The sequence below is a fragment of the Herpailurus yagouaroundi genome, unplaced genomic scaffold (assembly GCF_014898765.1).
Source record: "Herpailurus yagouaroundi ecotype Mexico unplaced genomic scaffold, PumYag 207, whole genome shotgun sequence".
NCBI lineage: Eukaryota > Metazoa > Chordata > Mammalia > Carnivora > Felidae > Herpailurus > Herpailurus yagouaroundi.
Genome location: NW_024412438.1, coordinates 4,100,911 through 4,127,344, shown reverse-complemented (window position 1 = coordinate 4,127,344; position 26,434 = coordinate 4,100,911). Strand labels below are relative to the sequence as shown.

The 26,434-nt window shown below is 48.9% G+C and overlaps 1 protein-coding gene and 1 long non-coding RNA gene across 7 annotated transcripts; one reads left to right on the top strand and one right to left on the bottom strand.

Moving 5' to 3' along the window:
- The first annotated feature begins 1,181 nt into the window (after positions 1–1,181).
- On the top strand, positions 1,182–26,132 carry DAP3 (death associated protein 3). Of its 6 annotated transcripts, none has more exons than XM_040452701.1 (13): positions 1,182–1,472; positions 9,219–9,272; positions 12,470–12,592; positions 14,451–14,552; positions 16,575–16,683; positions 16,998–17,090; positions 18,060–18,190; positions 19,380–19,460; positions 19,549–19,707; positions 20,199–20,258; positions 21,056–21,145; positions 23,587–23,704; positions 24,447–24,769. In XM_040452701.1, exons 2-13 carry the CDS (start codon positions 9,231–9,233, stop codon positions 24,530–24,532), a joined length of 1,194 nt encoding a protein of 397 aa, XP_040308635.1. In that variant the 5' UTR covers positions 1,182–1,472; positions 9,219–9,230; the 3' UTR covers positions 24,533–24,769. The 6 variants fall into 6 exon arrangements, with proteins under 6 accessions (XP_040308635.1, XP_040308630.1, XP_040308631.1 ...); XM_040452697.1 differs by lacking the exon at positions 1,182–1,472 and adding an exon at positions 25,288–26,132 and having other exon boundaries at positions 8,937–9,272; positions 24,447–24,546; XM_040452698.1 differs by lacking the exon at positions 1,182–1,472 and adding an exon at positions 25,157–25,271 and having other exon boundaries at positions 8,937–9,272; positions 24,447–24,546.
- LOC121015629 (uncharacterized) lies at positions 8,595–16,060 on the bottom strand. Its single transcript, XR_005783909.1, has 2 exons — positions 16,010–16,060; positions 8,595–9,519 (listed from the first exon to the last, which is right to left on the bottom strand). It is a non-coding gene; the product is annotated as an uncharacterized LOC121015629 (long non-coding RNA).
- Positions 26,133–26,434: the final 302 nt, after the last annotated feature.

Genomic DNA, 26,434 nt, shown 5'->3' with positions numbered 1-26,434 from the left:
GTGGGGCTACTGAGCCACCCAGGCGCCCCCATGATCAGTGAACTCTTAATCCCCTTCCCCCTTTTGTCCCCTTCCCCCCACCCATCTCCCCTCTAGTAACCATCAGTGTGTTCTCTGTAATTAAGAGTCCCGTTTTTTAGTTTGTCTCTGTTTTCTTTGTTTCTTGCGCATTCGAGTGAGATCCTATGGTATTTGTTTTTCTCTGACTGACTTATTTCACTTAGCATTGCACCCCCTATCTAGATCCATCCGTGCTGTGGTGAGTGGCAAGATGTCATGTTTTTGCGGCTGAGTAATATTCCTTTGTATGTGTATGTAGCTTCTTTATCCATTCGTCCATCAGCTGCTTCCATAATACGGCTGTCGTAAATACTGCAGTAAAACGTAGGGGTGCGTGTATCTTTTTGAATAGTGTTTTTGTATTCTTTTGGTAAATACTCCATGCTGGAATTAGTGGGTCCTATGATAATTCTGTTTTTTATTTTTTAAGGAACCTGTGTACGGTTGGCCATAGCGGCTGCACCAGTTTGCATCGCCACCAACAGTACACAAGTGTTCCTTTTTCCTCCACATCCTCGCCAACACTTGCTGTTTCTTATGTTTGCGGTTTTTGCCATTCTGACAGATGTGACACATTGTGGTTTTGATTGCATTTCCTTGATGATGAGTGATGTTGAACTTCTTTTCATGTGTCTCTTGGTGATCTGGATGTCTTCTTTGAAGAAATGTCTGTTCACGTCTTCTGCACTCTTAATTGGATTATCATTATTGTTATTATTTCGATGTCAAGTTGTATGAGTTCTTTATATATTTTGGATACTTACCCTTTATTGGGCATGTCGTTTACAAATATTTTCTCCCATTCAGTAGGTTGTCTTTTAGTTTTATTGATTGTTTCCTTTGTTGTGCAGAAGCTTTTTATTTTGATGAAGACCCAATAGTTTAATTTTGTTTTTGTTGCCCTTGCCTCAGGAGACATATCTAGAAAAATGACAGAGAAATTATTGCCTGTGCTCTCTTCTAGGATTTTTATGGTTTCGGGTCTCACACTTAGGACTTTAATCCATTTTGGTTTACTTTTGGTGTATGGTGTAAGAAAATGTTCCATAAATTCTGATTTAGAATTTTATCCAAACTATTTCTAGTTCTCGCCGGTTAACTTTATTACTAAATGTGTAAGACGGTATACTTATGAAAATTTTTATGAAATAAAGATATCTACAAACTGAAGTAAGGTTCAATATTAATAAAAGCGACTTTGATAATTACCTTTTATTTGCTAAGATCAAGATCAACAAATAGCTGCACAAATGAGTGATTGAGGCCACCGAGGAAGAAATCTGGCATAGTAATAAGAATGTAGCTCTTAAGTCCGACAACCCTGTCTGCATCCAGGATTCTCCGTTTGTCAACACCACCGTGGTTTCCGTGTATCACAACAACTGTGACTTTGCAGCTCCTCCCACAAAGAGGTAAACTCCGCTTCTCACCCTTTGTGTCTGATCTGGCCTATGATGGGCTGCAACAGAATGGGACAGATGGCCGGTTCTGAGCCAGGTTTGAAGAGGTCTTCAGTGTTTGGCTCTCTCTCGGACCTTTGCCACCCGTGACAAGTCAGTTCTGGGATGAGAGACGGTGTGGAGCACAGTTGGTCATCCCAGCTGAGGCCAACCGTGACCAGCCAGCCAACCCCATAGCATGAGGACCCCCACCGGCGATAGCCACACCTGGTCCAGAACAGGAACCAACCAGCCTGCAGCTGGAGCCTTGTCAACAGTAATAACGGGTCCTTGGCCGAGGCCACTGCGTCCGGGGCGGTCTGTTGGGCAGCAACAGCTGGTACGCTGCTCGAGAAGGGCGCTGTCCCGGTAAGATGACAGAAGCACGCGGTGTCTGTCGCGCTCAGTCTGACGCGTACTCCGTGTGTGTCGGTTTCTGCTGCTGCTGCTGCTTCAGTAGGGCCGAGCAGCAGTGTGTTTTGGTAAATGGCTTTATTAAGATTCACAACCCATGACAGTCAGGATCCTTAAAGTGCACAGTTCAGTGGTTTTTGATGTAGTCACACAGTTGTGTCATCGTGACCACGACCTGGTTTTAGAACACCCTTGTCACTCCGTTCTCCCCTCTCCCGGCCCCTGGCAACCACTGATCTCATTCACTGTGTCAGTAGATGTACCTGTTGTGGACACTTTTTATGCAGTATAATTGGAACGTAGTACACAGCTGGTCTTTTGTAACCGGTTTCCTTTATTTAAAGATTCACCCGTGTTGTAGCATTTATAAGAACTTCGTTTATTGTGATGACTGAATAATATTCCATTGCATGGCTACACCACGCTTGGTTTTTATCCATTTATTGGTTGGTGGACATCTGGATTGTTCCCACATTTCGCCTATGAGGAAAAATGCGGCTGTGAGCGTTTGTGAACAAGTTTTTGTGTGCGCACACGTTTCCACAGGCCCTGGGTGTATGGTGGAATTGCCAGGTCACGTGGTAGCTGCGTGTTCAATCTTTCCAGCAGCTGTCAAGCTGTTTTCCAGAGTAGTTGGTTCCATCTCACAACCCCACCAGTGCTGTAGGAGGATTCTAGTTTTTCTGCATTCTCCCCAACGCCGTCTGTTCTTTGGATTTTAAAGCGTATCACATTATGTTTTTGATTCGCATTTTCCTAATGACTTAGGGTGTTAAACACCTTTTCAAGTGCTTCTTGGCCATTGTATATCTTCTTGGGGGAAATGCCTGTTGAAATCCTTTGTCTGTTTTTGAGTTCGGTTGTCTTTGTTGAGTTGTACAGAGTTCTTTGTATATGATGGATACAAGTCCTTTATCAGATATGATTTGCAAATATTTTCTTCCATTCTGGAGTTTGTCTTTTATTTTCTTCATGGTATCCTTTGAAGCAGAAATTCTTACTTTTGATAAAGTCCAAGTATGTATTTTTATTTTTGTCACTAAGTGATACAAGGTCACAAAGATTTATTCCTATGTTTTCTTATTTCTTTTAAATTTTTTTAATGTTTGTTATTTATTTTTGAGACAGAGAGAGAGAGAGTGAGCAAGTGCAGGGGAGGGGCTGAGAGAGAGGGAGACACAGAATCCGAAGCAGGCTCCAGGCTCTGAGCTGTCGGCACAGAGCCGTACGTGGGGCTCAGTCTCATGAACTGTGAGATCGTGACCTGAGCCGAAGTCAGACGCTTAACCAACTGAGCCCCCCAGGTGCCCCTCCTCCTGTTTTAAGAGTTTTATTGTATTAGCACTTCCATTTAGGTTTATGATCTATTTGAGTTAATTTATGTGTGTCATGTGAGGTAGGGATCAGATTTAATTTTTTTTTTTTTAAGGAAAAGGAAAAGGAGCGTTTAAAAAATGACTATTAATTGCTGGCTCATGCAAGAAATGAATAGTACTATCATTCTCTGAAAGGTAAAATACTTAGGGAGAACCAGGTTTTGGTTTTTAGTTTTGGCCTTACTGTTTTTTGTTGTTGTTTTTTTTTAATGTTTTATTTATTTTTGAGACACAGAGAGACAGAGCATGAGCAGGGGAGGGGCAGAGAGAGAGGGAGACACAGAATGGGAAGCAGGCTCCAGGCTCTGAGCTATCAGCACAGAGCCTGACGTGGGGCTCGAACTCACGGACCGCGAGATCATGACCTGAGCCGAAGTCGGACGCTCAACTGACTGAGCCACCCAGGCGCCCATTGGCCTTACTCATTTTTTCCAGCTTATTATTTTTTTTAGTTGAAGTGTGGTTGATGCAATGTTACGTTGGTTTCAGGGGTACAACATCATGATTCAGCAAGTTTGTGCTGTGCTCTCCACAAGGGTAGCTGTCGCCTGTCACCGTAGCCATTAGTATCACGGACTGTCTTCCCCCCACTGTACGTTTTAGTCCTGTGATGTACTCATTCCATGACTGGAAGCCTGTACCTCTGCTTCCCTTCACTCATTTTGCCCATCCCTTCACCCCACCCCCCAGCAGACATCAGTTCTATTACTTATAGGTTTGTTTCTGCTTTTTGTTTATTCATTTTTGGTTTTGAGATTCCATATAGAAGTGAAATCATATGATGTTTCAGTCTTTCTCCTTTCACTTAGCATAATACACTTTAGGGTCCATCCGTGTTGCAGATGACAAGATCTCATCCTATTTTGACTGACAGTCCATTACACGTGCACACGCACGTGCACACACACGCTGCACATCTTTACCCGTCGGCCTATTGTCGGACTCTATTGTTGCTTCTGTAGTTGGCTGTTACAAGTAATGCTGCAGGAAGCATGGGCAGTGCACGGATCTTGTCGTATTAATGCTTTTGTATTCTTCGGGTAAATACCCAGTTCAATTTAATTATTTTACATGGGATATCCGGTGGTCCCGGCACCGTTTGTTGAAAAGACTCTTCTTTCCTCCCACTGAATTGTCTTGGCACCTGTGTTCGGAGTCAGCTGTGCTGTAAGGGATTCTTTCTGAACTCCCACTCTATCCCGTTGACTTACATGTGGGTCAGACACGTGTAGTCTACAGACATATGCTAATAGCACACTGTCTTGCTCACTGTGGCTTTGTGGTAAGTTCTAAAGTCAGGATAACGTGGACCCTCCAAGTTCGTTCCTTTTTTGCAAAGCTATTTGTGCTGTTATGGGTCCATTGCATTTCCATATGAATTTTGAGGTCAGCTTGACAATTTCTATAAAAACCGTTGCTGGGATTTTGATAGGAACAATATTTTTAAAGTTTTTGGTCATTTTAAGTAACTGCATTCTCAACGAAACAGTGATGTGATGGAATTTTTTAAAATAGTTAATCTTAAACTATAAAATCTAAAACTGATAGGTCAGGGGCGCCTGAGTGGCTCAGTCAGTTGAGCGTCCGTCCGCCTTCGGCTCAGGTCATGATCTCACGGTCCACGAGTTTGAGCCCCGCGTTGGGCTCTGTGCTGACGGCTCCGAGCCTGGAGCTTTTCTGACTTTGGTACAGGCCTTTTCTGACTTCCTTCTCGTTATGCATTTGAGCTCTCCCTGTGAGAAGACTTGGAGAGGGGAAGAGGGCTCTAATGCTGGCGGCAGAGTTGCCTCAGAACGTTACATACGGGTGGTGAGGAAGTGTCCCTTCCAGGTGCACCTGGGAGCTGAGATGGCTTAAAGAGTAAAGAAATTCTTTGTCTCTGGGAATTGTTGTCACATTAAAACAGAGAACAGGATTGGAGAGGGGACACTTCCACGTTGGAAGAGCAGAAGTAGACAGTGCATGGGGTCTGGGAATGTCGGCAGTTGAACGATGCTAGGGACGTAGTTCTAGTTCAGTGATAACTTTGAGGACTTTTGTCTTCATTTTTGCTTCTAGAAGGCTTGAGATAATTACCGTTTATCTTTGATTTTATCATCAGTCATTTGTTTTGTGTGCATGTGTGTGGTAAAATACACAACATAAAATTCACCATTTTTTAAAGGTATTAAAAAAAATTTAAGTTTATTTATGTATTTTGAGAGGCAGCAAGCGCAAGCAGGGGAGGGAGAGAGAGAATCCTAAGCAGGCTCCATGCTGCCAGCACGGAGCCCAACGCAGGCCTCAAACCCACAAACCGGGAGATCATGACCTGAGCCAATATCGAGTCGGATGCTCAACCAACTGAGCCACCCAGGCAACCCCAGACTTACCATCATTTTTCAGTGCACAGTTCTGTGATCTCAGACACACTCACATGTTTGTGGGCCGTCACGACCATCTAGCCCCATAATTCTTTACATCTGTACAATCAGTCGGTTTTAATAGGAAATCTGCCCCTTACGTGCTTTCCAGTCGTAAGCAATGTGTTTAATTTGTGCTCGTGCAAAAGACATGGAAAAAAAACTGAAAGGAGAAATCAGTACTCAAGTTTTTCATAGTACGAGTGGCTCTGAGCTTTTATCTTGCAACGCCCTGATTTGTGTATAACCTGAAAAGTAGAATGAGCAAATATTCCTCCCTTCTGCATTCATTTGGCCCGTTGATAAAGAGTTTTGCTGCAAACAGGTATTTAAAAAGCTGGAAAATGTGGTTTAGTCCACGTTGTTTGCTTTGAGATCAAACTTTTGAGATTCCCCATCCCCCCTTTTTAAGGCAACTTCTGTTATTCTTACCTAAGTCATATGTGTGTGTGTGTGTGTGTGTGTGTGTGTGTGTGTGTGTGTGTGTATACGTGTACGTAGCCTTACTTTTAAAAGCAGTGGGGGGGGCGCCTGGGTGGCGCAGTCGGTTAAGCGTCCGACTTCAGCCAGGTCACGATCTCGCGCTCCGTGAGTTCAAGCCCCGCATCGGGCTCTGTGCTGACCGCTCAGAGCCTGGAGCCTGTTTCTGATTCTGTGTCTCCCTCTCTCTCTGCCCCTCCCCCGTTCATGCTCTGTCTCTCTCTGTCCCAAAAATAAATAAACGTTAAAAGCAGTGGGAAGGGGCACCTGGGTAGCTCAGTCAGTTAAGCACCTGACTCCTGATTTCAGCAAAGGTCATGATCTCACAGTCATGAGATTGAGCCCCGAGTCAGGCTTAGTGCAGAACCTGCTTGGGATATTCTCTCTCTCTCTCTCTCTCTCTCTCTCTCAATAAATAAACAAACAAACTTAAAAAAAAAAAGCAGTGGGGAAATACTGAAGGATTTTAAAGAAGACTTCAGTGGAAAAAATGGATTGGAGAAGTTCATGGCTAGAAGCTGGTAGACCAATTGTTGTAACATGGATACAAGATGACAGTGTCCTGGTATAGAGAGCTGGTCACATTTTCCTGACCAGCATTTCCTGTACTGTCTAAATCATGGTCAGACTAATGGCCCCAATGACCATAGGCACACGTAGGGGAAGAATTGACCTCCGGACCATGTCATCTGCTCCTTTCTCTCCGGGACCCAGCCCCTCTCCAAAGCTGCAACCCACAGCTGTCCCTTATTGGTGGTTGTACCGGGACACATTGGGAAGATTGGGGAGGCAGGTGGCGTGGGCCAGACATTGTTGGAGTCATGTTGGGATCCTAAGTGGTTTTGGAGTAGAGAAAGTCGAGGTTGAGCAGAGGGCTTAGGGCTGGGAATGAGCTGCTGTGGAAGGTTAGAATTGGCATGGAGGTTAGCTGGCATGGATTGGGGAAGGTGGTGCGAGAGGCGGACAGCTGAGGTTGTTTGGGGGAAGATCGAGGAGAGTTGAGGTTAAGAAAATTGAGCTGGTCAGAGGTGGCACTGGGTGGTGTTGGGTACCGGGTGGTGGTCAGTTGTTAGGGGGTGATGGATGCTGGGTGGTCGTAGTTGCCAAACCCCTCCCAGTTTCCGATTCTCTAGGAGGACTTCAGAGTCGGCACATAGTAGTACTTACCGCTACGAGTTATGGCGGCGAAAGGATACAGCACTGAATGAGCAAAGGGAAAGGACGCCGGGCAAAGTGGGGGAGACCAGGCGCAGCCTCCCGGAGTCCTTTCCCAGTAGAATCACACAGGGCACGGTTACTTCCGCAACAAGGTGTGACAACGGCGTGAGATGTTGCCGGCCAGGGACACTGATTAGATTCACAGTGCCTGGAACTTGGGGTCATGTAACCCTTATTTTCTTAGCATTACTGAAGTAACAGACTCCCAGAAGGAAAGCAGGTATTCAGCCTAAACCACGCGGGCTGTTTCTATAGATACTGTAGACATGGTGAGCCACTCTTAACCGTTTCTGGGGATGCTGGGGACTCTCCTGCAATCCAGGTTCCTGGACGGCTGCTCAGAGACCAGCAGGTGAGCAGGCCTCTCTGGGGACAGCAGCCCGGGGCCTGCCCTTTCGCCCCTCTCTGTGGGGTCCTGGCTGGCAGCAGGTGGGCGGGGTGTGGGGCCGGGTGAGGCAGGGTTCAGAACAGACAGGGTGCAGGGAACAGGGGGTGCCTCCCCTCTGCCTGTGGCGTAAACAGAACTTCGTCTTCAGGCCTGGGTGCTTGGTCACAGCCTCACTCCACCAGCATCCAGGACAGTGATACTAGTAATTTGCAACAACAAAATACTAATGTTCGAGGACCAAATGAATTTGGGTTAAAATGAAATATCTTTACCTAGTTTTTCTCAAAGACTTGAAATGTGAAATATGCTAATACGTGTTGTAATTATTCAAGAAATTAAGAGCTGTTCAGCTTTTCTCCGATTTCTCAGCCATAAGAGCATCGGTGCATTTTCTGACTAGTGAGCGTTCACCCAAACTCCTTTTGGGAACTGCTGCCGTATCGACCTCTGGTTTTCAGACAGGGCCCAGGAGCCCTGGAACGCCACGGGTAAAAGGGACCCAAGTCAGTAGGGACCGTGCCCGTCTGGTTCGTCACAGTGCATTATGCGCTGCGTGGGTGTGTGGCAGCACATCACATGTTTTTTGAATGACTGAATTAAAGAATGCATTGGCATCTTTATTAAATGGTAGACTTGAAACTCGTCTCTTTCCTGGGAAGCCCGCCCCCCCCCCCCCCCCCCGGGTCAGCTTATTCACAGGGCCGGCCTGACACACAGCAGGTGCTCCGTCTCGGTTGGATGATTGGAGCACTGCTGTGGCTTCAAAGATTTTGGCTGGAAGAATGGTGAAAATTATTAGCCAAAAGGAAGCGAAGTGTTACCTGGAGATTCGATTTAATTACGTTATATTAAGAGTTGCATATAAGTATTTTAAACATCTTTCAGCTCCCAAGAGATTAGGGTTATTTTTCTGAGATATTTTCAACATACAATTGAATACAAAAAAAACACAAGATACAAAAATAGTAAAACAGAACTCCTGTCCCCATTATCCAGATTAGAAGTGGATCATTCCCATTCTCTGTGCTTTGCACAGTCCTGCCCTTTACCTCCGCCCAGGAGTCAGCATTATTCCCGATGTGCTGATCCTTTCCCCTCCTCTGTCTCCCAGTGTCACCACGTACATGTATATTCCCCAATGAATGAATGAACGAAGATAATTGTATCTGTGCTCCCGGTGATGGTGTGTCCCCAGGGCTTCACAGCCTCTGTGACACTCACTCTTGTCCTCCTTCTTCCCAGCATGCTGACTGAATGGCAGCTCTCTGTGCTGGTTTTACTTTACACTTCCCCGACTTGTAATGAGGATGAAAATCTTTCCGTGAGTTTAGCAGCCATTTGTTTTCCTTTGAAAAGTCTTCTGTGTCTTCTGCCCTTTCTGTACATATTCTTGGTACGGATCCATCACCCAGGTGACTCTTCCCTTTCCACTGTGTTTCAGATCGCAGCGGTGATGCTGACCAGGACGTCAAGGCTCGTCTCCGGGGCCCGGCGGGTGAGTCCTGACTGAGCCGCAAGCTCTGTGCAGACTGTCTATGGGTGGGTTTCTCATTTCGAGACGGGTTCGTTGTGTCCAGTACGAAGTCCTCTGGAGAGCTTCGGCCGGCCAGCGCTTCGGTGTCCAAGCTGACGCTCGGAGAGCAGCCACAATTCCTTTCCTCTGCCACGCGCTTCGCTGCAGGCCGCCCTGCCAGTCCGCAGGTAACCGGTCTCAGCAGAACGGCGGTGTTCCAGAATTCACCCTGTGGTTGGAGAATTAATATTAAAAAAATACAGATAAATAAGCTTGGTTGCGGTTCTTTATTAACTTTTATTATTGTCTACCTGGATTAATGATTATGAAAAACAAGTTGCTGGGCGCCTGGGTGGCTCATTTGGTTGAGCATCTGACTCTTGATTTCGGTTCAGGTCATGATCTCCCCATTCATGAGATTGAGCCCCATGTCAGGCTCTGTACTGGGTGTGGAGCCTGCTTGAGATTCTCCCTCCCTCCCTCCATCTCTCTCCCCCCGCTTTCTCTTCCCCCCTCCTCCCCTCTCTCCCTCTCCCACTCCTCTTCCGCCTCTCCCCCACTCCCACTCTTTCTCTCAAAATAAATATATTTTTAAAAGGGCCCAAGATGGAGTCACTTATAACAAAAATAAATAAGTTGCTTATTTAGACTTTCAGCATCTGATCGTTGAATAAACCATAAACCATAAATCAATGAATCATATATATTAAAAAGACCATTATGTCACTTTCCTCCATTCTTTCATTTATTGAGCACATATTTTCTCAGTACCTGCCATGGGGCAAGTGCACAGGACTCTAAGGGGACTCATTTCACCATCGATGGTTAATGCCGTGTTGGGCATTTGTCATGTGCCGGGCACTGTGCTAAGTGCTTTATTTCTTGCGATCTTCATGGCCGGCCCGGGACGGAGAGAATGTTGTTGCTTCACAGATGCAGAAATTGAGGGTTAGAAAGGCTAAGTGAGTTGCTTCAGGTGACACTGTGTGAAGCTGTGGAGCCCAGACCAGATCCCTGGTCCGTCAGCTGCAAAGCCCGTGGCCTCAAGCGTGCCGCGCCACAGGTCATGGCCCGTGCTCTCCGGGAGCTCAGGGCCCGGTGGCGGAGTCACGAATAAACGGAGGCTGCGGGGCGGTGCTGGGACACCCGGGCGGGATCAACGGGGCCCCCAGGGAGCCCCCGGACCCGAGTGCTGACGGGTGCGAGCCAGGCCAGGAGGGCTCCACACTTCCATCCGCCCTTTTAATTACAGCGTAGATGGTCCCAAGGGGGAGCCCTTCTTTCCGTAGGACTCCTTTTCCCAGGGGTTCGTGATGAAATGTGTGCAGGTAAAATAACCCATCGTTAGAAAATAAAATGAAAAACACAAAACCAAGGCTCAGAGGGATGGATTGTGGCCTCAGCTAATCACATTAAAGGGTAAAATTTGTTCTTCCTCAGTGGCGGACAAGAAAGACCTGAGGCTAGACTGCAGTGAGAAGTCAGTGAGTGGAATTCTGCGCTTTTTGTGGGTTGATTTAAAGTAACTTTGATCAGGGGCGTCTGTGTGGCTCAGTCAGTTGAGCGTCCGACTCTTGATTTCTGCTGGAGTCATGACCCAAGGGCTGTGGGATCGAGCCCCGTGTCAGGCTCCGGGCCGAGCATGGAGCCTGCTTGGGATTCTCTCTCTCTCCATCTGCCCCCCTCCCCTGCTCGTGCGTGCTCTCTCTCAAAAACCGAATGTTGTTCTGCTCAGAACCGCATGATGTTCATTCTGGAACATGCAGAGATTGTTTTCCCTGCAAACACGACACTGTTTGGGCGGTGCCGTGTATAACATTGTAAGGAGTAAGGAATCCATTTGCTAGGTTTTAATTTGCTGCAAAAAGCAGTTAACTAAAAAAAAAAAAAAAAAAAAAAAAATCATAGGATTCTTGTAGAAATACCACCACCTTGTGGCCCTTGAGTAGCTTTAATTTTCTGTTTGCTCCTCTTAGAGACCTTGTGCTTTGTCTCCGGTTAGAATTGAGAAAACTGAGTAGTACCAATACCAGGGCGTATTATTCAGGTTGCTGTGCTGATGTAGCCGACCCTGAATTCTCATTGGCTTAACACCACACGATGCTGTGTGTGTCGTTACGTGTTTTGTTTGGCTCTTGCCACCGCTGCGTCTCCAAGATGGTTTGCAGGCAAGTGCCGTGTGGGAAGCGGTCGCGTGGGGTGAAGGCGCCATCTCGGCCCGCTGAGTTTAAGGCTGAAACGATCATTTTGTGCCACCTCATAAAAGTGTACTCATTTGGGTTCCCTGACAGCTTTCTAGCTGGTATTTTTGCCTCTAAATTGCCTCTTTGTCTTTCGTAGTCCCAAAGATCTGTCCTCCCAACGAAAATGTTTAACCTGCAGCTAATCAGAAAGCATGGCTGGTGCCCTGCCCATGTCGAATTAAGACTCAAAGCGTCTGCGTGCTGATCACGGCCACGGGGGGGGGGGGGGGGGGGGGGACGGGGGACTTCAGCCTACCCTTCTAGTCTCTTGCTGCGTAAACTCCATTTTCCAGCCCTACAGTGAATCTTTTCATTCCTACTAAGGCCTATTACCCTTAAGCTCAGTTTTGGGGAGGGTTCTCCAGTCAGCATTTGCTCAGATCTGTCTCTGGAATATCACCCCCCCAGCCTGACCTCTCCTCAGTTCGGGGGTGTACGTGAGCCGTGTGCGAAGTTGCCCGCAGAGCGGACTCCTTCATTCCTCATCATACGTCCTTAACCAGAGATGGTTCCGGGGCACGGCTGGCGAGAGAACTGCTGCGGAGAGTGGGATAATACCCCTCGCCCGGGAATGCTGCGCTAACCCCGTCAATAACAGAGGCAACCCCGATTACTGGGCGAATGAGAAGGGGGCGGTCTGGGCCGTGGCCGTGGACGAGGGCACCCTGCCCCCGGCCGGCCTTGGCCGTGCTGTGCTCCTGAACAGTCTCCAGATTTGTCCGCTTCCGTGTGGGACAGGGCCCTGTCCCCACAACATGAGCCTCAACAGAGTCCGAGTATGAGTAACGGGCTTGGACTTTGAGAATTATGAAAATAAGCATTCTTTTGACGTAAAACTAAAACGTGTATCACAGTTTCCCTGTTGCGGACGTGGCTCGAAACCTCAGTTTTGTAGCAGGCATTAACTTCACAACATGGAAACGGTTTCTTTTCTAGTTGGACCCTGGACGACTTTTGCACGCGGGGTCCCAGGCCCCCCAAAGCCTTGCCGCTCCCCTGGACAACCAGGCCCCAGATGATAGTCCCAGAGCAGTTTCCCGCACCAGTGAGAAGGACCCGGTGAGTTGCTGGCGCGTATGTGGATTTTCTTCAAGTCTTGCAATTTGTGTCTCTATCGTTCTGTGTATCGGGAAAACCGAAAGCGGGAGAGACCAGGCAGGTCTTCATGCGGTCACTCAAGAGCGCGTTCCGCGGCCCAGAGCGCCTCTTCCCCGTCCCAGGCTCTGGTAACCTAACACTCGGCTGGGCCAGTCCACACCTGTTCTGGCTTAATCCCTGCCACAGAGGCCTGCTCGTGCCCAGGATTTTGCCGGCATAAGGCGGGTACGCAGTACACGTACTTCGTGAATACTTAAGCCAGTAGTTGTTGATCTTGCTGTGCGGTGGGTCGGCAGACGTGGCCTTACGGACAAGTTAGTATTTCAGGCTTATGAGCCAAAATGGTCTCGGTCACAACTGCTTAGGTGTGCCATAGACGAGTGGGTGTGGCTGTGTGCCAGTAAAACTTTATTCACAAAAATGGGTACGCAGCCATAGTTTACCGACCCCGGTATGGAGAGTCCTAAAGAAATCAACTTGCTTGCCCAAGATCACATAGTAGGGCACGTACAGAACCCAGTTTTCCCATTAGTCTGTCTGGTGCTATTTTCCACCTTCCTGAGTGGACTTCCTGGTGTCTGGAGGGAGCACTAACTTGATGCGCTGAGAAGAACATACAGTGTATTTGTACCCAGCAGTACCCAGGGTTGCATTTTCTGGCACAGCCCCCCTCAGGCCGGATGTTGATTTGTCCCCTTCCCCGGCGTTACGGTGGCCTCTCATAAATGCCATTAGTCGTGTGCTCTGTGCTTACACGTGAAGGGAACCAATAGCTTTTCTTCTCCTTTTTTGTACCTGGCCTGCCCCCGGAGTCTCCCCACCTTAACACACGCTGCGCACGTGGACGGGGTGGGGTGAACTCGTCACCCGAGACACCGTCTCAGTAGGGTGTTTTATGTCTCTAGCATTCACCTACTTTCAAAAGCAGAAAATAAACTGAATAAGTGAATGAAGGTCACTGAAGTGTTTTTGAGCTCTCCCTGTAACTGTAGTCCCTTTATCTCCAATTCCTCTGGGGTTTCTATGGAAACAGCGGTATGCAGATGATCTTGTCACGTGACTGGAACATCTCCATACCCAGCACGGAAGAATCCAGATGGCAAGAATTGTCTCTTACCTCCACATGTAGGGTGTACGTTGCCGAGCAACTGGCTTCGTCATTTAGGCCAAGAGCAGCTTTATATACACGCTGTGGATTTGAGGACAACAGCCAGCCAGCACTTTTTGTCTAAGCTAAGAGATGAAAGACAGTGGGGTGCGTGGGGGGCTCAGTCGGTTAAGCGTCCACTGGCCCAGGTCATGATCTCACGGTTCGTTGAGTTTGAGCCCCGCGTCGGGCTCCGTGCTGACAGCTCGGAGACTGGAGCGTGCTTCGGATTCTGTGTCTCCCTCTCTCTCTGCCCCTCCCCTCCTCACACTGTCTCTCTCTCTCAAACACTAAAAACAATTTTAGAGGCTTCCGGGTGGCTCAGTCAGCTAAGCATCCAACTCTTGATTTCAGCTCAGGGTATGATCTCGCAGTTCATGCGTTCAAGCCCCACATCAGGCCCTGCGCTGACAGCGCGCAGGCCTGTTTGGGATTCTGTCTCCCTCTCTCTACCCCTCCCCTGCTCCCGCTCAGTGTATCTCAAAAATAAATCTCTATTTCAGAAACTGAAAAAGATTTTTTTTATTCAAAAAAAAAGAATAAGAAATGAAAAGAGCTCGTTCCCAGCCCTGAGAGATGAAGTTTCCCTAGTGTGGTCTAGTGGGCCCTTTCCATTTAAGTGTCACTTTGTCTCTGGCCCCGTTCACACCTGTCTGCATTTTTGTTCCGCAGGCCAGGCATGGGGAGCAGCATGAAGGTCTCCACTACAACATCCCCCTCCAGGACATGAGGACCCTGTTCCCCCACAGCCTGCCTCCTCGCTTTTCCATGCAGGTGCTCAGGAGGGGAGGGGGAGGGAGCTGCCGGTGGCGGAGGGTGGGATTAAATGGGTAGAAAACTATAAAAGATGGAATTTGAATCTAAAACAGATGAATTCAGCTATTGACTATCTTTTGTGAATAGTGCTGTGACTATCGTTATTTTAAGTCAGCGTTTATTTGTGGTTAATCGTCGGGAGGCAGGCAAAAATGTTCTTAGATAAACCTGTCGCACTGCTTTCGTGTTACCCACCTAACAGATTTCTAGAGACTTCGGCATTCAAATAACTAATAAATTTAAAATCTGTCTTAGCAAAACACCACAAAAATGACCGCCATGCTCTAGAAAACAAAATCATGATGTAGAGCCAAACAGAAGTGATACTTGGAATAGACGCATTATTGTTCTTCATTCTCCTGGGTTTTCAGAAAATGTAGTTTCGTGGTTGTAACTTCAACCCGAAGATGTAATCTTGGGTTGCTTTGCAGACACTGAAAGAATTCATGATTAACTGCAGGCGTGGTTTGTTGGCGTAACTGGTCCTTTGGACTAATCCCGCTGAATTACTTTCAGCCTCAGAAATCGTTCCTTTCTGAAAAAGCAGGCTTGATGGTGCAGGTGATTTTTAGCTCGGGAGCCAGAGGACGGCTTTCCCTCTGTGTGCTTTGTTTCAAGAGAGGAGACGAGACACTAGTAAGGGAGCTCATTGTAGGCCACAAACAGCCTTGGCATCAAAACTCTTAAATGTGGAACTAGGGCACAGCCAGAAGAAGTGGTCTGTAATGGCACTTGAACCGTTTAAAGACCTTTGCCAGGAGGCCTCTAGCTGGAGGGCCGTGAGGGCCCAGCGCTAACCGTCTCCGGTTGCTTCCAGACCAGCGTGACCACCAGTGCTCTGCAGAGAATTACTCCTGCGTTCTTTCCATAATTGCCATTTATGTGAAGGCCAACCCCCTCACCATTGTTTGTGTACTTTAGTTCTGTCATATTGCCTAATATGGCATTTCTGTTTTAATGTCTGTATCGTGTTCTTGAAGGTTTCGCTTTCCGTTAAGTTTGAACTTGCCCGTCAAGTCCTTCTCCGGTCCAATTGCGTGGTTAGGATTTCTTCAGAAAACACCAACGCAATTTTAATCCTTATCTGATACACTTGTGAGTAGTTCTTGTTAGATATTTGTTCTTGTCAGCAGACATTGTTGAATACTTTATGTGCACAGTGGTGTCGCGCACACCTGTGCTTCCCAGATTTTTCCACGGAAGTACTCCTGGTGACCAGAGACAAGCAGGGACGGAACTTTCTGTGTCAGTGCTCTGGCATGTCTATGTGCCGGTGTGTCCAGCATGGGCGGGGCAGCAGCTGGTCACACCTGCTCCGGAGCTGTCACGTATATATTTCCAGAGAAATGTCCAGATGGTTCCAGTAGTAAGAATTAGCTAAAAAGAGATTTAAAACAATTAACATTTAGAAGCACCTGGGTGGCTCGGTTTAGCGTCTGACTTCGGCTCAGGTCATGATCTTATAGTTCGTGAATTCAAGCTCCACATCCGGGCTCTGTGCTGACGGCTGGGAGCCTGGAGCCTGCTTCGGATTCTGTGTCTCCCTCTCTCTCTGCCCCTCTACTTGCACGCCCGCTCTTTCTCTCTTAAATAGAAACATTAAAAAAAAAATAAAACGTTCGTTAAATACTTACCATGTGTCAGACACTTTGTTAAGGATTTTACATTCTTTTAATACTTTTATTAATCCTAACTGGTATACACAGCTGTGTTACAAGATATCTATAGACGGTTTGTAGATTTCAACTAATGATGTAGTATCTGCTTCATTAATAGAAATAATCAGAAGGTGACTGTTGTGTTACTTGGTGTGGGACAGTGTGTTTCAGATTTAACTAAATTATATGGGTAGATTTTCAAATTCAATACCAGCCATCTCTTCAGTGACTAAATGAAAACTAGGCACTTGGATGCTCTGGCTGCTGCATCAGGCTCAGTGTGTTCCACACCCCATGCCCCCTCCTCTTCTTCATCCATTAGGTGAAAACATTCAGTGAAGCTTGTCTGATGGTAAGGAAGCCAGCCCTGGAGCTTCTGCATTACCTGAAAAACACCAATTTTGCCCACCCTGCTGTGCGGTATGTTCTCTGTATCCTTTCCGGCCTGCCCGAGCTGTCTTGGGCCAACGGGGGGAAAGAGGAAATCAAAAAGTGCTATCTGGGGGGCACCTGGGTGGCTCAGTCGGTTAAGTGTCCAACTTCAGCTCAGATCACGATCTCGCGGTTTGTGAGTTCGAGCCCCGCGTCGGGCTCTGTGCTGACCGCTCGGAGCCTGGAGCCTGCTTCGGATTCTGTGTCTCCCTCTCTCTGCCTCTCCCCTGCTCGTGTTCTCTCTCTCAAAAAGTGCTGTTTGTTGACAGAAGTGTCCTTCCAATGACATTTTCTTTAACCACAGGTGCTTTAGATGGGGAGAAAGGGACAGGAAAAACCCTCAGTCTTTGCCATGTTATTCATTTCTGTGCAAAGCAGGACTGGCTGATCCTGCACGTTCCGGATGGTAAGAACTTCCTTTCCTCACTGTTGAGGTGGTCGGATGGGGCCCGGGGGCCACAGGGGCTCCGAAGAGGCCTCTGCTCCCGATGCAGGCCAGTGTGAGCTGCTCGGTCATGACCTCATGGTGGCCACAAGTGGGGTGCACGGTGAGGTCAGCATAGCACCAGGAGGTTCAGTGGAAGCTTCCTGGAAACTTGTGAAGTAAGAACGGAGCATTCTGGCCCAGCAGTCCTCACTTTGATGTAGCGCCCAAGACCGTAAGCTCCCTCCTTCGAGGTCAGCACAGGCTCTGTTGCCTTCAGTGAGCAGTTCTGATTAGCCGGGGGAACTCTGACACGGGCTGTTCATCAGCATTCCAGAGTCGTCAGCATGGGTCTTAGAACTCTCTTCCTTTGCATACACCCCACGTTTTATTTGGTGTTGTGTGAGCACCCGTGTTTTCTAACTACGTTTAAAAACTGCCAGGAAGCTACAGTGACCTTTCGTCCACGTGGTGTGCCTCGTGTCCCGACTGTAACCAGAAGGTCTGATCTCACAAGGGCCAGCCCAAAAGTGACCCTTTGAAGCAAGGAGACTTCAAGAAATATGCAGTGGGTTCTTAAACAACACGGTTTAAACTGTGCTGGTCCACTTACACAGATTTCTTGGAGTAAATAGTGTCTTGTAGATGTACTTTCTCTTATGATTCTCTTAGTCACGTTTTCTTTTCTCCAGCTTGTTTCACTGTGAGAATACAGTTTGTAACACATATGGCATCCAAAATGTTTGTTAATCGACACTGTGTTATCAGGAAGGCTTCTGGTCAGCAGTAGGCAATTAGTAGTTAAGTTTCGGGGGTCAGAAGTCCTACACAGATGGTCAACTGTATACGGGAAGCTAAAGACATTTCCCATAACTTCAAGAGGCAGAGAGGATTTTGAGTTGAATACAGTCAGCTCCTACCTGCTTTGTTTCCACGTGTGTTTGTTTCCAGCTCATCTCTGGGTGAAGAGCTGCCGGAGTCTTCTGCCCTCCACCTACAACAAGCAGCGTTTGGACCAACCTGCAGAAGCTTCCATCTGGCTGAAGAATTTCAAAACTACAAATGAGCGTTTCTTGAGTCAGGTGACCAGATTCCCAGAAGCTTGATGCTGGACAGTCTTTATTTTATTCTATTCTGTTTTATTTTTCAGTGTACTTATTTGAGAGAGAGAATCTAAAGCAGGCTCCAGGCTCTGAGCTGTCAGCACAGCCCTATGTGGGGGTCGAACCCATGAGCCATGAGATTATGGCCTGAGCTGAAGTTGGACATTTACCAACTGAGCCACCCAGGCACCCCTAATCTTTTTTATTGTTTATTTTTGAGAGAGAAAGAGAGACAGAGTGCAAGTAGGAGAGAGGAAAGGAAAGAGGGAGACACAATCCGAAGCAGGCTCCAGGCTCCCAACACAGAGCCCAAAGTGGGGCTCGAACCCCTGAACCGTGAGATCGTGAGCCAAGCCAAGGTCGGATGCTTAACCGACTGAGCCACCCAGGCGCCCCAATGCCGGACAGTCTTTCAATAGACTTTATCTTCTTCGTGTCTTGAGCACCAGACTATGGAAAACTAGCATTGTAGCTGGGATCGCTATGCCATTCTGTATTTCTTTCATATGTTTTATTGGCAGCTCACAACCTGAAACTTGCTCGTCCGTGTGAAATAAAGAAGCGCCATGAGGTGTCCCCTTGCAGTCCAGATGGATTCATTGACTTTTCCAAAGCTACAGCCTCAAATTCTCTAAGGCACATTTTCAGCTACATAAGTTTCTCCAGATGAGGTCTTTCTTGAAACCAGAAATGTATTGGTAAAATGGTTCTTTGCTCTAGTGATTCTCGGGTACAATCTCTAGGCCAAGAGTTTTCAACTCTGGTTATAAATCAGAGTCTCTTCGGAGCTTGTTATAAATGTGGATACCAAGGCCTCATCCCAGACCTTTCTGGTCAGAATCCCTTGTGGGTTTTGGTTTTAAGCTTTAGGCAGAAAAGGGCTAGAAAGCATTCCCTTCCATACCGAAGTCTCTTACAGGGCTTAAAATATAGGGACGCCTGGGTGGCTTGGTCGGTTAAGCCTCCAACTCTTGATCTGAGCTCAGGTCTTGATCTCAGGGTCCTGAGTTCAAGCCCTGTGCTGGGCATCGAGCCTACTTTTCAAAAAAAGAAGGAAAGTAAAATAGATTAAACCCGATTGTAAACAACCTTACCCTCCTCCCTTCTCAGATACAGATGGGTTCATCTTTAGGCTAAGTGGCCTTTTTTGGTTTTTGTTTGCTTTTAGATAAAAGTTCAAGAGAAGTATGTCTGGAATAAGCGAGAGAGCACGGAGAAAGGCAGCCCTCTGGGAGAGGTGGTGGAACAGGTATGAAACAAGACAGCGGCCACCCGTCCTCTGTCACAGCAGGGGAGGCCTCTTCTGGGACCGCCAGCCCCACCTCTCTCCCCTGCAGGGCATCATGCGGGTGAAGAACGCCACAGATGCCGTCGGGGTTGTTCTCAGAGAGCTCAAGGGCCAGAGTTCTTTGGGCGGGTTTCGCCTCCTGGTGGCAGTGGATGGAGTCAACGCTCTCTGGGGAAAGACCACACTGAAAAGAGAAGATAAAAGCCTGGTAGGAAAACTGGGTTTCTCTACTCTGGTTACTCTGACGCCGGCACTGGCACACGGAGGCCGGGACTTGGCCTTGTAGCCCAGGCGGCATGTCGCCTCGCCTTAGGAGTATTGGAATTAGGAGAGGGGTCCGCCGTCCATTGAAAAGGGAGAGCGTCTAGAAGGGCACGGCACAGCGGAAGCTGTTTTGTCAGTTTTTTCCTTCTCTTCCGTCTCCTCAGTGGGGCTGAGCAATGGCTTCTGTGTGCAGCGGTCAGACCATGCTTCCGCAGCCAAGAGCAGAAACATCGAGGGAGGCGGTGGTGTGGGCCCAGGCCGCTCTCTCCCTTGCTGACAGGTTTTAATCAGAAACCTGGCAGGGTGGGGCACGTGGCCGCAGGCACCGTGGTCACAGAGCAGTGCAGGGTTTTGTAGTCCTTGTCTCGGGCGGGCACCCGCACAGACCAAGGACTGACCTCGGCCCCGTCCCCCCGCTTCCCACTGACCCGGCAGGTGGCCCCCGAGGAGCTTGCACTCGTGCACAACCTGAGGAAAATGGTGAAAAACGACTGGGTGAGTATGTGCGACACCTGATAGTTTTCGGCTCCGATTTTACACCCAGAAAGTTCTTGTATCTTCCTTAATTGCCCTAGCAGTGCCGAAGTTTAAAATCTGGACGTTTGGTTTCCTATCTTCCTGCTCGCCTTGGATACAAGCCACTGTACTTAAATCCTGGCATACTTTGACTCTGCAGTTGTTCAGAGTGGTTTTATATCTTAGCAACTTCGGAAAAGATTGTGATAAATTGAAGATCACGTAGCAGTTTGCCGTCAGCGCCACACCAGAAGTGATAACCTACTTAGTTGCCATTCAGCTGTACTAAAAATCGACAGGTGATTAAAATGCACTTTTCTGGGGCGCCTGGGTGGCTCAGTTGGTTAAGCGTCCGACTCTTGACTTCAGCTCAGTTCGTGATCTCACGGTTCATGGGATAGAGCGCCACGTGGGGCTGAGCAAGGGGTGTGGAGCCTGTTTGGGATTCTCTCTCTCCGTCTCTCTGCCCCACCCCCATGCATGCTCACACTCTGTAATTAAACTTCTAAAAAAACAAATAAATAAAATGCATTTTTCTTCTTTGCATTTTTTAAAAATATTTTTTAACATCTTTATTTGAGAGACAGAGAGAGAAAGACACAGATTCCGAAGCAGGCTCCAGGCTGGGAGCTGTCAGCATAGAGCCCGACCCTGGGCTCAACCCACGAACAATGAGATCATGACCTGAGCTGAGGTCCATCGCTTAACCAGCTGAGCCACGCAGGCGCCCCACTTTTTCACCTTTTTATAATTCAGCTTTTTGTCCTTTCTTTCAGCATGGAGGCACCATCGTGCTGACTTTGAGCCAGACTGGATCCGTCTTCAAGCCGCGGAAGGCCTATCTGCCTCAGGAGCTGCTGGGAAAGGTCCAATCTTTAGAAAATCTGGTTCCCCTTAGTCACTTTGTCAAAAGAGATCGCTTTTTCTTTTTGGACATAATTACAGACTTGGAGAACAACCATATTGATGTATGACTTCACCCAGATTCCTGAACGCTAACACTTTACCATATTTGCTTTCTTCTTCTCCATTTTTCCCCTCAATTATGTGACAGTAACCTGAGACACGATGTCTCTTTTTTCTTAAATAACATGTATTTCCTAAAATCAGAGACATTCTAAATATAGAAACACAGCACAACTGTCAAAATCAGGAAACTGGCATCGACAGAACGCTGTTACCTAATCTGTAGGACTTCTAACTTTACCAGTCACCCCACATCCTTCACAGAGACAGAAAGTCCCGGATCGTGCGTTTGATGGTCTTGCTCTGTCGTCTCCTTCAAGGGGGGGACAGTGCTTCAGTCTTTGAATATTTAGATCTGTGTGTTTGACGCGTACTGGCCACCGTGGGTTATCTTACGGCTTGGCTGGTGTTGTCTCCTGATCATGTGCAATGGTAGCCGCAGGGCTGGGTCTCTATGGTATCCAGCATCGGGAGGCGCCTGTGAGACCCAGTTCTCCCAGTGACTCCAGGGGGAAGGTTGGACACTTGGCTAAGGTGCTGTCCATCTGGGTTCTCGGCAGTAAAGTTACTGTTTTCCTTGTGTAACAAGTACGAATAAATGGACACCTACTTTGAAACTAGGTAAATACCTGTTATTCCTCAAGCCTTCCCTTACTGGTTTGAGCATCCACTTGTGATTCTCCCCAGAGTCCAGTGGAGATATTTGCAAAATGGTATTTTCTAGCTCTCTTGTGTCTTCTACACGGATCCCTTGGCTTTCTGTCACATGCAGGAACTTTCCTTCCCCACTCTTTTCTTTCCAGGTGGACACACAGGCTCCTCTTTCATGAGCTTCAAACCTTTACTGTCATTATTGATTTGGGTGCTTCATTTGTCCCAGATCTGGCCTGTAAAAGCCCCTTCAGGGTGGCTTCTGTGCCCTCTGCACATGCCCCCATCAGTCTGTAGGCCCTGATTTACTTCTTGGCAAGAAATAGGTTCCACGCTCATCTCGTCCTTTCTATGCCCCCGTCCTAGCCATTCCTCCGGGCAGCCCTGATTCACGTTCGAGGAGAACGGTTATTTAGTTACCGCGGCCCGGGAGGCACCTGGCTGACTGAGGTGGTGGAGCGTGCGACTCGATCTCAGGGTCGTGGGTTCAAGCCCAACATCGTGTGTGGCGCCTGCTCTACAGAAGTGTTTAAAATATGCTCCCTTTAAGAGGTGGAACCAAATTCCCCACCTCTTTTTTTTTTTTTTTTTTTTAATTTTTTTTTTCAACGTTTTTATTTATTTTTGGGACAGAGAGAGACAGAGCATGAACGGGGGAGGGGCAGAGAGAGAGGGAGACACAGAATCGGAAGCAGGCTCCAGGCTCCGAGCCACCAGCCCAGAGCCCGACGCGGGGCTCGAACTCACGGACCGTGAGATCGTGACCTGGCTGAAGTCGGACGCTTAACCGACTGCGCCACCCAGGCGCCCCCCAAATTCCCCACCTCTTGAGAGCGAACTGGATCTTAGGTACCAAGATGTGAGTGCCAGGTGTGCTCACAGTTGCTGGGGCATCACTGCTAGAAAGTGTGAAAACAGACACACACGTGTGTACTATACTCATATCTGTCCATCTGTACACACCCATACTTGTCTAACATTTGTTAGAAAACCATGTGTTCACATGGATACGGGCTCGCATCACAGCGTCCCCTTCCCCCTTCCCGTACCTGGAACCCTCACCTCCAGCAGTTAAGAAGGCTGCTCTCGGCATCCCGTGGACGTGTCAGCACAGTCCGAGGTGGCAGAGTAAGCTGCGTGACCAGTCGCCCTGGACTCTGTGAGAACAGAGCCGCAGACTGGGGGCCAGTGTCTGCCCAGCGCTGCCGTGTCCGGCTGCGGGGCCTCCAGGCCAGGGCTCTGTTTGGAAGCTGGGGGAGTGTCCCTCCTCTGCCCGTGTTCGGCCTGAAATCTGGAATCCAGTCTGACCTACTTGTTTCCGTTCACGTTCCATCTACTGGGTCTTTTCCGCATCCTTATCAAGTTCGTTTCCTATTTTTGAACTTACGAACAGTCAAAATGGTTGTTGACTACTGGAGTCAAAACCGTAAAAAAAATGTTTTAAATATGTACGTATATCCACATGTTGAATATCCATGTAAACCCACACGCAGAAGACTCCTGTCTTGTGCATATGGCCCAGTGGCCGTGGGGGGCCGGGCGCTGTGTGGAGCCCGTGAGGCCGGGCGGCCCGCGAGCGAGCAGAGGGCGGAAGAAAAACAGACCTTGCCGTCCGCACGTTCGAGTGCATTTGCTCTCTCCTCCGGCTCGTCACTTAACGGACGCTGTCTTCATCCTTTTCCTTCTCCAGGAGGGATTTGATGCCTTGGATCCCTTTATTCCCATCCTGGTTTCTAACTACAGCCCGAAGGAGTTTGAAAGTTGTATTCAGTATTATCTGGAGAACAGTTGGCTTCAACATGAGAAAGGTAGGTTAATTTTTCGGGGTTTTATGTTCAGAGTCCCACGGAGTCAGAGCCATGACCTCTTCTTCCCTCGGCAGCAGCCTATAACTTGTATTTCCCCTTTTCCCTTTATCCTGCCCCCTCTCTGGCTGGCTGCAGGGTGTGGAGAGGGGTGGGGGAGGGGAAGTTAAATTTACAAAAAAACAGGACATCTCTCCCCAGATTCTCATGGTCCAGAAGCTGGTGCTCACGGAAAGAGGCGGCCAGGCCAAGGCCAGCCGTCCGGGGAGGGCGGGCGGGGTAGCTGTCAGCTCTACCTGCCCTGTACGCACGCAAGCATTCAGCCGTTTGTTTCGGTCTCGCCCTCCCCTCTGGGTGCGGGGGGTCCAGGGAGACGAAAGGCTGACCGCTCTCTAGGTGGTCGTGGTCGAGAACTGGCAGAGACGGGGTGGGTTATCCGGGGAAGGGAGGGAAGGGTGTAGAGCAGCTCCCGCACATGGCGGGCTGGGGGGCACGGCTGGGGAGATTTCTAAGGGGGTCAGCAGGTTTGACAAAGTGCTAGAGGCCAGATGTTCTTGGCTCAGAGGGAGGCAGATGCTGAGCCAGAGGAATAAACACAGAAAAGGTGGTCGCTTACCGGGAGAAAGGCTCTGGAAGCGAGACCTTGGGAGTGTCACGTGGCCGGTGCCGACAGAGTTTTTGGGGTAACAGTGCTACAGGAGAGAACTGCCAGCTGTGTGTGTCTGCTCCCCGCCCCCCACCTTAGCTCACACAGAAGAAGGGAAAAAGGAGCTTCTGTTCCTGAGTAACGCAAACCCTGGACAGCTGGAGCGGCTGTGTGCCCACCTTTGAGCCACGGTCACGACGCGCGTGGACGACAGTGGACGTTTCCTTTCACAGACCCCGTCGGGTGGGGGGGGGGGGCCACACGGTCCACGGACAGAGGCCCCTGTGCCGCAGCGGCTCCCCCGTGAAGTGACCATGTGGCAGTAAGGTGTCCTCTTGTTCCCGAAACTCGTGAGAGCTTATCAGGGGTGGTTTTCGTATTGTAAGTAATTATGGATCTGTCCTTAAAAATAAATGATCCTTGGGGCGCCTGGGTGGCGCCGTCGGTTGGGCGTCCGACTTCAGCCAGGTCACGATCTCACGGTCCGTGAGTTCGAGCCCCGCGTCGGGCTCTGGGCTGATGGCTCAGAGCCTGGAGCCTGTTTCCGATTCTGTGTCTCCCTCTCTCTCTGCCCCTCCCCCGTTCGTGCTCTGTGTCTCTCTGTCCCAAAAATAAATAAATAAACGTTGAAAAAAAAATTTTTTTTAATAAATAAATAAATAAATAAATGATCCTTCTTAAAGTGTTGCGTTAGATTTTTAAGATGGAAAGAGCCTTCCTTTGGCCAAATTGAATTTCCCTGAATTCTGCTTGTTAGGAGTCTGAAGAGACCAGATCCTAGAGAAATTTCCATGAGTTCTATTTTCCAGACTTGATGTGGCTCAGGAGACCGAGATTCACACCGTAACTCCTCCCCCACAAGCACCTACACCGACTGCTCACTTCCTACTGACGCTGCCACCACTGCTCCCGGGAGCCTGACCGAGGCCCCTTTCTGCAGGTTCCGGACACGGTGTGGAGTAAGGAGGGAGCGCAGGGAGAGTGGTTCTGTCTACGCAGCCACCTTCAGGGGACCGGAGGAAACGGTGACTCAGATCGGCCTCGGCACAGAATTCTCTGCCCCTGCCCACACCGGTGGTGTCAGAAGTTCGAGTCCCGGCTGCCACTTACTGGCGGTCTTAGGGCCTCGCAGCCGATCTGCTTCTCCAGTGTCCCCTGACCTCTGCTTCACCTGGTCTGAGGGCAAGAACGCCCCGCCGTCAGGGGGCCGTGAGGACTGAACCACACGGCATGTGGACGGGACCTCACGCATGGCAGGCTGCTACCGTTCGGGACTTGGATTTGAGGGAGACGGTCTCCCCCTGGAGAGCCGGCTTCCCCTGCCTGACCCTCCTCCTCGAGGATTCCGTCAGAAGCAGAGCCTCACCCGACCCAGCCTCGGTCAGCGCAGCCAGACTCCGAGGCGAGTGCCCTACAAGCCTGCGGGGTCAGCCGCCACCACTGGAAGGCTCTAAGCCCTGTGACGAACCCCTTTAGTGTGGTTCTGCCCTCTGAACCCTGACACCCCCCCCCCCCACACTGGGGACGGTCACGGCCAGGTTTATCTTACCCTGAGCTCAAAGCCCTCGGCCTCTCCATCCGCTCCATCACTTCCCGCTCCAGCCCCTCTCGTCCTTTGTGCCGGCCTGCTCTCCACCCCCACCCCTGCCTCCTCCCAATGCTTCCGAGGCCCTAGTGAGCTGTGCTGCGGCCCGGGTCACCCAGGGGCCTCAGTCCACCTGTTCCTCTTGTTGCCCTGTGTGCATTACAGTTCAAGCCACAAAAATAGATCTCATGGAAACCAGCCTCCTTCCTCTCGTTCCCCTTTTCTAGAAGCAACTTCTGTTACCAAATCCTAGACCTAAAACTCTACACAAAAAATAGGCTTTTGGGGCATCTGGGTGGCTCATTCGGTTAAAAGTCCGACTTTGATTTCGGCTCAGGTCACAATCTCATGGTTAGTGGGTTCAAGCCCCGCGTTTGGGCTCTGTGCTGACAACGCGGAGCTTGCTTGGGGTTCTCTGTCTCTGCCCCTCCCCTCAAACAAATAAACTTTAAAAAAAAAATAGGCTTTTTTTTAAAGCCTTTTTTTTTTTTTTTTTTTTAAG

Bases quoted from the DNA above. Each gene is read 5' to 3' on its own strand.
- DAP3 (XM_040452697.1), top strand. From the start codon at position 8,958: ATGGTGTGTCCCCAGGGCTTCACAGCCTCTGTGACACTCACTCTTGTC. The intron at 16,684-16,997 runs GTATCCTTTCCG...CAGGTGCTTTAG, and splicing joins TGCTGTGCGGTATGTTCTCT to ATGGGGAGAAAGGGACAGGA. The intron at 18,191-19,379 runs GTGACCAGATTC...GTTTGCTTTTAG, and splicing joins ATGAGCGTTTCTTGAGTCAG to ATAAAAGTTCAAGAGAAGTA.